This window comes from Capra hircus, chromosome 7 (assembly GCF_001704415.2).
Source record: "Capra hircus breed San Clemente chromosome 7, ASM170441v1, whole genome shotgun sequence".
NCBI lineage: Eukaryota > Metazoa > Chordata > Mammalia > Artiodactyla > Bovidae > Capra > Capra hircus.
The window spans coordinates 86,085,461-86,098,471 of record NC_030814.1 but is presented as its reverse complement, the minus strand read 5'-3'; the positions used below and the strand labels follow the sequence as shown (position 1 = coordinate 86,098,471).

The 13,011-nt window shown below is 36.2% G+C and overlaps 1 protein-coding gene across 1 annotated transcript in view; it reads right to left on the bottom strand.

The window, feature by feature from the left end:
• The window catches only part of ADAMTS19 (ADAM metallopeptidase with thrombospondin type 1 motif 19), a 263,593-nt gene that overhangs the window by 73,435 nt on the left and 177,147 nt on the right, over nt 1–13,011 (bottom strand). The window contains exons 14-15 of the mRNA XM_018050709.1: nt 9,408–9,535; nt 5,540–5,660 (exon numbers count right to left, since the gene is read on the bottom strand). Of these exons, the coding sequence (XP_017906198.1) occupies nt 5,540–5,660; nt 9,408–9,535 (249 nt within the window). The remainder of the gene's footprint in view (nt 1–5,539; nt 5,661–9,407; nt 9,536–13,011) is intronic.

Here is a 13,011-nt window from a genome sequence, read left to right as displayed (position 1 = left end):
CCTTAAACAAAACAATGCATGAGTTAAGAGTGCTGATCTGCCCTGTAGTAAAAAATCTGAGTATATTAAATAGTGGACCCTCTGTATACGTGGTTCCTTTGTATCTGTGGTTCTACATCTGAAGACTTAAAAACTGCAGATTGTGTGTACTGTAGTATTTACTATTTTAAAAAATCCATATATAAGTGGACCCATGCAGTTATTTGAGAGATGACTGTATATAAAAAAGAGTGAGTTCACCATCTGTAAATAAAAGTAACATGGTAAGTGGTATTTTTTGTACCACACAAAATAACTCTGACAGAATGAGAAGGTGTAAGAAGATGGCTATATTAAGAGAATTTAAATGCATGCCCAGGACACTGAATTTACCACTTGAAGCTACTGAACATTCTATAGCAAGGAATGTAATCAGATACTGGTTTGGAGAGGTTTTATCTGATAGTTTGGAAGAGCCTCAGTGATACAGCTGTGGAAAGCAGTATCGGTAGGCCAATGTAAAAATCCAGGAGTGCTAGAGCCCGAGGCAGAAAATCTCAAAGGCATTGTAAAGGAAAACAAAACAAAACAAAACAAAACTCTGAGTTTGAGAACCAACAGAAAGGGAGGACATAAACACTGAACACAATGTTTTATTATTACTTACGTGAGAATGCAGTCATCATTTATAAAAACAGGAAAGTCAAGTTTGGGTCATAATCTGACAAGTTTTGCAGTTTGTACTCAGCAAAACAATATAACACACTAATAAAAAATATCCAGTAAGAACTCTGGAAATCTGGAACTCCAGGGTAAGGTCAGGCTTTCCTCACCTTTGTGAGGCAGTAATTGAAGCCACAGGAGTAAATGGAGAAAACTGAGAGATGGAAGAAGTCAAGGACTTAACCTTGGTGACAGAAAGATTGGAAAAAAAAGAAAGAAAGCAAAGAATACAGGAAGGAATAATCCCAAGAAGGTAGAAATCTGTCTATTTTGGTATAGTGGGATCTTAGAGATTAGAATATTTTAAGAAGAATACTGGTACCAAAACCTGTACAGACATCAAAGAGAAAGGTGACTAAGGGGAGTCCACCGGATGTCACGAACAAGAGGAAACTATTCATCTCTGAGCAAATTAAGGTGTTTGGAGAAGATAAATTTCAGGGTTGTTAAAAACGAAGAGTAGATACAGAAAAGGAGAGGCAGTAACTGTAAATTCCTGTTTGAGTTTAGCAGTAAACCCAGAGGTATATTGTACTTTAGGATAACAGTTATATATAAGTTTATAGTTATCTCCAGAGAAATTCTCTGTTATTCAATAGAAACAGCTTAGAGGACAGGTGAGTTAGATTGCATTTAAAGAAGAAAGAGAGGAAAGAAAATATTAAGCAAAGACATTTGATAAGGGATAGCTAAAGTCTGGGGCTCTCGATATTTTTCAGTAAATAAGCTATTTAGCACAATTGAGACTGCATATTTTTAAAAGACGTGAACATACGAGTGGCTATTATTGAACTCAGAAGCTGAAATAAGGATGTCAAGGTCATAAATTTGATCCTCACATCAGACAGTTTGTATCGTACGTACATAGGAACATCCTCTTTTATAACCAGAGATCCCCTTCTTAACTGGCCATCTTAAAAAGCCCAAGGTAGTCATTATCTCCATGGTAGTAACAATGATAAATGCTATATTTTGAACAATTGCTATGTGCTAGTCACAACTGTACCCCACTCCAGTACTCTTGCCTGGAAAATCCCATGGACGGAGGAGCCTGGTGGGCTGTAGTCCATGGGGTTGCTAAAGAGTAAGACACGACTGAGTGACTTCACTTTCACTTTTCACTTTCATGAATTGGAGAAGGAAATGGCAACCCACTCCAGTGTTCTTGCCTGGAGAACCCCAGGGATAGGGGAGCCTGGTGGGCTGCCGTCTCTAGGGTCGCACAGAGTCGGACACGACTGAAGCGACTTAGCAGCAGCAGCAGCAGCAGCAGTCACAACTGTAGATAGTTAACATATATTATTTCATTCAGCCATAATGATATTATCCAAGGCAGATATTTAATAGATTGGAAAATAAAGGTAGAGGAAAAAAAACTTGCCTTTTTCAAGACTGCCTTGCCAGTAATTAGCCGATACAAGCTTTGAACTCAGATCTGTCTGATTACAGCTAGAGCCCACTACTGCTATTTCACAGACTAGAATACATGACACTATGACTCCCTTGCATGGCAAACACACAAATAAAAAGTCTAAGAGCACGCATTTCTTGTGCTGGATTAGTGTCATCATCTCTTATACTAAGAATAACAGATTTTATGCCCACCCTCTTCTAAGTGTATATTGATAACCCTATAGTTCCACAAGTGGCCAAGTATACAATTTACCTTTAAAAATCCCTTAACAAATCAACCCCTGTCCAGGCAAATTAAAATGAAATACATGATATATGTGCTAAGGAGCAAAAATTCTCTTAAGCTGATTTTCTAGCTTGAACAAAAAAGATTTCGCAAACTGTCAATAGAGCACAGGGACTGAAAACACCCACATGTGCCTGCACACGTGATACTCACACAATATATACAGTGTGTAAGGCCAACTGGGCCAAAGCAGGGCTGCAGTTCCTTCAAGAAATTCTAGGAAGTCCATAAACTATAAGGATAAAATTGTCTCAAGAGAAATGACTACAGCATTCCTAAAGTCACAAGTAAATGAAGCCCATAGCATAATTAAAGACTCATACAGATTTTTGTTTTTCAAAGTTCTTAATGATGTAATGTTTCATTATTCATTACGTTAATAAATGTTAATGAATCACACACTATATTGGTCATTAGGACTAGGGTATTGAACAAAAAATAGCCATGATATTTTTCCTCACTGATCTTTAAAGGATAGTAGGAAAGGAAAGATCAAAGAGTGTAAAATTACAAAATTACCATACAACTCAACCCTATGGATACCAGTAGGGTATCCATACAGAGAGATAGGAGGTAGAGGTTGTTCAGGGAATGCTTCATTGAAGAAGTGACATCTGAACTGAGACCTGAATGCTAAACAATGCTTGGTCCTTGGAAGAAAAGCTACGACAAATCTGGATAGCTTATTAAAAAGCAGAGACATCACTTTGCCAACAAAGGTCTGTACAGTCAAAGCTATGGTTTTTCCAGTAGTCATGTACAGATGTGAGAGTTGGACCATAAAGAAGGCCGAGCACCAAAGAAGTGATGCTTTTGAATTGTAGTGCTGGAGAAGACTCTTGAGAGTTCCTTGGACAGCAAGGAGATCAAACCAGTCCATCCTAAAGGAAAGCAACCCTGAATATTCATTCATTGGAAAGACTGATGCTGAAGTGCCAATACTTTGGCCTCCTGATGTGAAAAGCCAACTCATATATTGGAAAAGACTCTGATGCTGGGAAAGATTGAGAGCTAGAGGAAAAGGGAGTGACAGAGGATGAGATGGTCGAGTGGCATCACTGACTCAATAGACATAAGTTTGAGCGAACTCAGGACCATAGTGAAGGACAAGGAAGCCTGGCATGCTGCAGTTCACAGGGTCGCAAAGAGTCGGACACGACTTAGTGACTGAAAAACAACAACCAGGCAAAGCTAAGAGAACAATATTTTAAAATGCAAGGTGCTAGAGAGAGCATGGTCAGCTTGAGCACCTGTAACAAATCTATTGGTTGCAGCTTAGAGTAGGAAAGTGACCTTGGTAGAGTTGATACCAGAGAGACAAGTAGCAACAACACCACACAAGGCCTTATGGTTCAAGTTTAGAATTTTAGTTTCTTCCGTGAACAGTGTTAAACTAGCAGAGAACTATAAGCACAACAGACTGTTGTAAGGAAATAACAGTATTAGTCTCTGATATTCCCAACATTGTAGGCATTTTAGACATCTTCCAAATATCAGAGGCTGTTAATATAATTTAGAAACTAATAAAACAAAAGTAGAAATTGAAAGTGTAATAAAAACAAAGGAGATTTGAAGTAGAAATTGGGGAGTAGGGGAGGAATGTATTCATCTAACTATAGTCAGAATGAACAGCATTACTGGTTTTTAACTGCAATTTCTGTTGTCTAAGTTTAGTTGAAAAATTAAGTGTTGTTATTACTAAACAAAAACTACCAGTGCTGAATGTGCATCAGTATTCCTCGGTGAACTGTCTCCATGCAGGTAAACAATTATGCAGGAATAGGCTTCAAAAGCTCTAGTATCTTTAAATCTCTTCAGACATCATTTTAACTTTTGCATGATAAAAACATCTCCCATCACAATCAGGCTGAAAAGCTTATGACTGTACTTCTTAGCTGGAAATCAGGGAGCCTTTTACAGCTTTGCCTGACTTTTTTCAATGAGTTCTGACAGATTTTGACTTGCAGAATCTGTCACCTTTTTTCACAACTTCGGAGATTGAGATTTTGATCTGCAATTTACCCTGGACCTTAGTTATTTTTAGGCTTCAAGTTCTTCAAGCTCACTTATCTTTTATTCTGCTGGGGCCAAGGGAAAGGTTATATATTTGACAGCTGTGTCTAATTTTCTCTTAGGGGCTTTTTTTTTAACATCTAGCATGAACTCAGTTTTCATGATTATTCAAATATAAATGGATTATTCTTCATATTAAAATATATATTTTGGGGGCACATCTTTCAGTATCTGAACAAGAAATTTAAAACAGGAAAAAAGTCGATATATGTAGTATAAACATATAAATGACAATGAAAATCTATCATAAATACTAAGATAGTTGAATAAACAGATGTCCAGGTAAGACACTAATGTAAGCATAAAATATTTGCTTCCTCCCAGTAAACTTTTAGGCTTGAGTGTAAAGCATTTTCTGTATATAAAGTTTACTTGTGAGTCATTATATCTCAGTACAGATAATATCACTTTTTGTTGTGGATCACTTTAAAAGTCACACTACATAGATCATACACCGTCTGTTCATCCTCATATCCCCTATGAGTGTTTATAGATGAGGAAAGTAAACAAGAGAGGATGTGTTCCTGCTCTTAATATATCTGGACTGTCAGCCCACATCTTCTGATTTCCTGTTATAGTTTCCAACATGATACACTGCTACAGACTCTGCTTCTCTGCTTTCAAAAATGTATTTCTTTTGAACTTAGTAGACACATTAAGAAAATAATTAAAAAAAAATGGAAAGCTGAAAACCTGAAGACTAATACTCTCAATAGTTGCTTCAGACTGTTAGAAATCATTATTCTCTGTTAGACATCAATACTGTGCATTGGAGGATAAGGCCTGTAGAAATCTGATAATATTAGCCAAATGCAAATTAGATTATTCCCTTGCTGCTCCAATTTATTAAATGCACAACAGATGATTTCATATTCTCAGTATGGGGAAATGGGCTTGTTAGCATTTCTGGCTCATATCACATGTATTATATGTCATCATGAAAAATCATTCAGTACCCATTACAAAAGTTTTCAACAATCAGAAATGTGATTTCTAAGTCAAGTTCAACGTAATTTCTGTCCCCAAAGACTGTTTGGATTAGTAATTTTGAAAAAAAATAATCACCTGCTCCTCTGGTGTGATTAAAATCTCCTTTAATGATTTTGCACGATTTTCCATTGCCATTGCACACACCACAATGATCTTCCCTTGCAAGAGACCCTAATAAACCATCACAGCCAACTTTCTGCAACAAGAGAATAACAGTACATCATAAAGTGAGCTTCTTTTTTAACTACTACTTCAGGACAAGCCTAGTCTACAATCTTGACATATCTATTTGACGAACTAGTAAAACTCCACATTCGCTGGTGCAAACTAATATAGCAAGCTCATATCAAATAATATCATTTGTAAAGTGACCAAATAGTAGGGTAGTGATCAAACTATATTTTCCTATATTAAAACTTAAATGACATCCTAAAGTAATTTGGGAAACTCTTGAGACAAATGCAATTTACATAAATCCCAAAAGAAATCACATTTCTACTAAATGTAACATGATTGATCAAATTCATTCTACTCAGCATAGAACAGATGGGTTTTACCGTACGTACGGTTGGCTTTACTCCTAAAGAGGCTGCTGAATAAATGCTGAATATTAAATATTAACTTGTGCAAACCAAACATAAATGTTTACACTCATCACAGTTCCTGAATAAATTTCTATTCCCCGCCTTCTTTGGAATCTTAACACAAGTGAGCAAGAATTGCTTATAACCTATGGTTGATGTAAGGAAATATTAACAGTGGGATAATTAATTTTATATGTTCCCAGAAGAACTATGTTAATGTTAACTATGTTAACTACGCATCTTCTTAGATTAAAATATAGACTCTTTTCTAGTGAATAATGTGGGTCTCCCACTGATATTCAGAAAAGCTGATATTTACTCAAAGGGTAGAAGTTAATATGTTGGTGGTAGCTGAAATAAATGGTAGAATTATACCATTACCCCTGATCAAGAAGAGGCTGCAAAAATGACTGACAATACATCCATTTATAACAAGTTACAATTACTTAGATAAAATTTTAAAATATCAGATAAAAATGAAACAAAACTAGGGTCTTTTTCTGTGGTTGGTGTTGGGTGGGGGAAAAAGCAGATTAGAAAACACAGCTGCAGGATGAATATCCTGAGAAACCAAAAATCACATTAAACCTGCATAAAAAAATATCATTTCTTTTTGTCAAGGGGGGTATATCAGTGTCAAGAAGTAGGCAAAGCAATGCAGTAGTGGAGAGCTCTGATAGGCGAATCAAAGCTTATCTGGGAAGAAATAGAGAGAATGATTCTGGATGAAAGAGGTGGCCACCACAGGAAATTCTCAAAATACAACAAAGCCATGGGAAGAGTTCACGAAGCGAGGGCCATGAAAGGACCAGAGACTCCTGGGGTTAAAAATCTCTCCCTCATGTACAAATGAGGAGAAAATCGAGAGTTTACAGTGGCATTGAAATGATAGAAAGCACCTTTATTATTCTATCTGTAGCCTCTAGCTTCTTTCTTGGTAAATACAATACACTCAATAAATAGTAGTTAAATGATTGAATAAATGAGTACCTAGTTGTCTGCTAGCTTTTTGTAACACTTATAACTGGGACAGTATATGTTTCTAAAACCTAAAATAAAAGGCAGGGATAGACATCATGTCATGGCTTAATAACCATGTATATTTAAAATAAGGATGAAAAAATTTCACATTTTGGAATCAGTAGTCACAAATAGCCACACTTTTCAAAATATGCCCACATAACTCCAAAAAGTGAGGATGAATGTCTTGGAAAAGACAACGCTGTTTAACTGGTGGTAGATGCCTGAAGTACCACTGGTAGCTGAAGATAAGAGAATACCACAATAATACAGAGGACAGCTTTCTCTATGATTTTCCAGGATATAAACGGCAGGGAGGCCAACTGGGTCACCAGGAGAAAGCTGTCTATTTTTCAATTGCTCTCCTTAGTCTACTCACCAAGTTTAGAAATTTACTTCCAACTTCAATGTATATTTTAGGATAAAACAAAACACTCCAGCCAGAATGGTGAAGTATTCCAAAGCTCTCAGAAGTCACAATCCACTTCACAGAACTTTAAGCACAATCATCAGACTCGCATAACACTTACACAGAATTTTGTGTTGTTGTTGCTGCTATTTTAATGTCTAGTTAGGGACTCTTTAAAAGGTCTGGCTTACACAATACTGTTAAGTGAAAAGCATAGCAATGTAAGCTATTGTATTTGGCATATAGTTGGGAAAATAATTTTCTTTGAAAAATAAACTCATTTAAGTCATACTAATCTGACGTTTACATAAAATGATGAAATAAAGATGAAAGGTTTAACTGTACAACTTAGAGCTCTGAAAACGAAGTGTTTATAGGTAAATAATTGCAATGATTTTTTAACAAATGAAAAATATATTCCAGGCTACTGCCATATTCTGTTAAAGAATAAAGGAAATTAATATGTAATTATAAGACTGTTTCTTATATCCAATTATACTGCATGATTCTATGCTTTAAATATTATAGCATGCTGGCAAAACAAAGAATCTAAGAGTTAGTAAACCGTTTAAGTTTCAGACTGTTTCCAAGTTTTTACCCAGAATTCTATATACTTCTACTGGACCACGGACCGATCAATCCATAGTTTGTAATTGTTTTCAAATTTTGGTGTGTGTGTGTGTGCTTGTGCGGTCAGGCATGCATTTTTAGAGGAAGAAACCAAAACTTTAATCAGATTCTCAAAGGAGTGTATTACACAAAAAAGTCAATGGTCACTGGCCTATTTCATTTTACAGATTAGTTAATGGATGTACACATATTTTAAGTGATTTTCCCAAGAATATAGTTTCCTAGTGGCTGCCATGGATTCTGAGTGTTGCTCTACTCAGAGACCTCACTCATTACTAAAGGATGCGCATTCTCCTCCCACGCCTGGGAAATGTATCAGTTTATGGCTCTTAACCTTCATCCCTTTTAAGAAAATGCCTAGCCTAAAGAAAACTGCCTTTCCCAAGGTCATAGCACCCTCATCCCTTGGGACAGTTTGTATCCAAACACTAGTAGACAATAGGGGTTAAAAAGGTCTGGTATTCTCTCCCCGGATGGAGACAACCGTTGAAGAGCCATCCCAACTACATGAAACTAGCTAATGAAGCTAGCTGAGGTCTTGTGACTGCCTGCCCAATTGCTCCCTGCGCTCCTTTCCCCTCTATATACATGTTGATCATGAAAACACTTGGCATTAAATTTCTTGCATATTTATCATCCAGGGGAAGGCAACTGTGATAGTGGCAGACCCATAACTGGCAAAATTCAGAGCTTTAGCCATTGATCTTTCCACTATGCTATTTATTTGAACAGAATGACTACTTTTCTAATGACAAAGAAGAGCACAGAAATGCATATAACAGATGGAGATTATTCTTAAAAAGAAAACAAAAAGACAAATGACACGTTTAAGTACAATAAAAATTGAATATACATTTAAAAATCAGCTGATATAAGAATGTAGATAATATTTTATCATTAATGAATAATAAGACTAACTTTATAGGTTTTTGCCACATGGCTCAGTCTTGGACACAAACATGGAGAACAGGGGTGCTTGAGTTTTTGGTCTGGAATATTTTGACATAAAATGTCCAAAGTGTCATAATTTCAGGCCTGTAATACGCACTCTATTGAATAAATATGTCAGGTTCTTTCAACTAGAAATGGACATTATAGATTTTCCAGTCTGGACCCTTCACTATACAGATTAAAGAATGGACTTCAAAGTTGATCAGTCTTGCTGAAGATCACAGTTGAGGCAGGACTACATTAACATCTTTTGAATCTTAGTACAGAGCTTTCCACCATACTGTGCAGCTGCTCCAAGGTCCCCCAAGCCTCCCTCAGTGCAGACACTCACCCTTTTGTAAAGTCTTACCTGACACCTGCCATTTGCACAGACATCTAATCCCTGATATCCACAAGACGTTCCATCCAACACTTTTTCTGATAGAAGAATAGGCTGTTCTTTTCCAACAGAAGAACAAAACAAGGCACATGGCTTTTCTACAGAGTGGATAAAAGGAAATGAACAAAAGTCGATCCATAAGTATTTTTATCTCAAGCTTTATTTTCCAAAATAGTTTCGAGTAAAAATTATAATATGTTAAATAAGTAATGTACTACTAGAGTAGATAATACTAGAGGGTTATTATGAGTAGTAAATGAGATGATGCCTGGGGGAAAAAACAGGTATCCAATGAATATTAACCTCCTTCTTAAGAATTGTATCTTCAAATTATTTTTAAGTATATCACTTATTATTTTTGGCACTAAACCTCTACTACACACAGACCAAGTATTCTTTGTGAAAAATATTTTGCACACTCCCAATTTCTGCTTATATCTTTTGGCATGAACCCCTTTTAATTATAAGAACATATCCAATTTCTTATTTAAGATTTATTTTATTCACAAAGCTTTTTTTGATGTCTTCTAAATTCCAATACACTAATTTTCAATCCTATGTATTTGGCATTTCTAAGAGAAAAATTACTAAAGGGAGAAAGAAGAGCTTCTAAGATGAACAGTTCTTATAAGATTTTCCATTGTGAGGATGTTTAGAAATGCAATATAATCCCATGAGAACATGCACTAGAATGTCCAAGTGCTGAAGTGCTAGCTAGCAAGTCAACCCTCTTTATTGTTTACTCAGAAAGCATGTTGGGATGTATCATGACTAGGGTGAGACTTACTGTTCTAGGTAAAGAATTCTTGAATGACTAGCAATCTTCCTCAGAGCTTCCTTAAGCAATAAAGGAGGGTGATTAGAGTCGAAAAACTTGACTTTCAGGCTCAGTCAAAGACTGGTATAATATTTTTTAAAGTGCTCTTTCTATTTCTAAGTATTCTGCAGAGGAGCTGTAGTATTTGGTAACACCAGTAGTAAGATTATCCAAATCTGAAAGTTCAGAGCAATTTCCAGGCTACATTACTACTCTATTGGCTTGACACCAGTCAGGCCCTTTACTGTTTATTAAGCTCATATAAATAGAATGGAAAATAGTTTACAGTCTCTGACACTGATCTTCACTTATGTCTTCAGTAAAGTTCCACGTATGCTGATGGGATTCTATAAATACCAAATAACAGCCAGAGGCATGGAACAGGGTATCACTTGGCAAAGAGAAGACAGACAGTTAAATGAGCCTTCAGAACTGAACATTTCAAACAGTTTTCACATGTGGCTTCTGAATACTGCTCTGAACAATTTTGGGGAGTTGGAACATGGCCTTTAATGTGCATGGTTTTGAAATTTTCCTTTAAGATGCCATTATAAGCTGCAATAAAGCATTTCAATGTGCTCTCACACCTCAAAGTAGGTTATGTTTATTCAATGACTGCTTACTATGTCATATCTTTGGACTTAAGAGCTGCTATAATTGCAACACTTTAATACTGGTATGTATGTATGTATGTATGTATATCTATATATATATATAAAATTCTCTTTCTGGAGTCTTCATTGAAGAGAGTAGCAAACCAGAAATATGAATAATGTCGAAAGGAATTAGTCTAAAAAATTTCATTCACATTCTAAGCATGAAATCAGATAAAAAATCTTTGTATTTCTCCTTTTACAACATACTGTCAATTCACTGTACTTACTTTAGCTTTATAGATGACATAAACATTTGATACCAATCTTCCTTCCTGGAGTGTACCCTTGAGATTGTGACATTATAGTGATCCATGTAACATGCCAGTACTTGGCAGGCAGGCTCTGTCTTGATTTAAGAGATCAACCCTTTCCAAGATATGCATTAAACATGGATATCAGCCAAATTTCAGCATAGAGCATGCAAAATACCTGAATGCTAAAGCTCTGCATCTTTTTTTTTCCTCTAAAAATAAATGTTCACTACGGCATTGATACCTTACATTTAATTCTCCTAGCCAGAGATTCATGTATTAACAGAAATAGACACTTCCATTCTCAAGTGCCAAAGACTTGGGCATTTTTATAAGACCTATATATTTCATTTTGTTCCATACTGCTCTAATACATAAGTACTATTACGTATTTTATTCATCATAGACTGACTGATGTGTTTGATTAGTACATTTTGCAAAATTATCAAAAGTGTTATCCTGTTAATGATATAAGTATCTATTATAGATCATTCTGATGATAATACTTTATAAGAGCTTTGATATTTTAAATTGATTCCCATACAACTGTGATTTATTTTTTTATTTTTTTATTGGCTGCACCACTTGGCTTGTGGGAATCTTAGCTCCCCAACCAGGGACTGAATTCATGTCCCATGCAGTGGAAGTTCAGAATCCTAACTACTGGACCACCAGGGAATTCCCTCCGGGTCCCTACCTTTTTTTTTTTTTTTTTTAAATCTGGAGGGAAACTGTTTCTTATTTCTTATTTTACATGAGTAAACAGGTTTCAAATGAATTAAATATTATCAAATCACATACTTAGAGGCAGAGATAGGATTAACCCAAGATCAGATGATGATTTTCATGAATTACACTGATTTTAGTTTTACAAAGAAACATACTGTTGGGCTGACCAAAAAGGTTGTTCAGGAAAAAGAATGAACTTTTTGGTCAACCCAAGATATTTAAATATTATGCAGCAAATATTCATCAGAAGCTTAATAACTGCCAGACAGTACACTAGGCAGAAACAACAGTGGGAATAAAGACATTTAAATCTGCGACAACATGGTCTGCTGGAGTACCTGGAAGGGGTATATACATATCCAACACTGAAGATCAAAGGTATTCTTTTTTCCTGGAGTACTTGACGTAGACTGAGTCCAAAAAATCAGTAGATGTTTTCAAGGTAAATACAAGGGGAAAGAAGTTAAAGCTTGAGAAAGTAAGGATATCATGCCAAGAAACTTGCATGTTTACAGGTCCAGAAATAAGAAAACATGATGTATACGAGGGATGAAATGAAATTCAGCCTGGCTGTGCTGAAGATGGAAGTGAGGCCAGAGAAGTTAAAGTGGACAGGCCACAAGAACAGCCTTTGAACCAGGCAACAAAGTTTGAGACTGGTCCTGACAGCAACGGGACTCATGGAAGGGTACTCACTGGCACACTGACCAACAGTTCTGACCTTCAAAAAGGCCAGCTGGGCTGAAATGAGGAGTAGGAGCTGGAGGAGGGTCAGAAAAACAGTAAGAAAGCTGTTTGAAGAATCCAGGTCAGAGATGGTGCAATCATGAACAAAGATGCTGGCAAACAAAGAGAAGTTTGGACAAATAGGGTTTGCTTATTGATTACAGGCAGATGGAGACTGAAGCAGAAAGATTTCGGCTTAGCTTGGTAATGAGGCAAATCATGATGTTATTCTCCATGAAAGAGAATAGCAAGAGGAGCAGATGGCGGGAGTGAGAACAGGAATGGAGGAAGGGATATGTTCAATATGAATCATGTTGAGTTAGAGATGAACGGAATGCTAAATAAGAAGTTCAGGCAACATAGAGTTAAACAGCTAAGGAGCTCAGGACAGACAG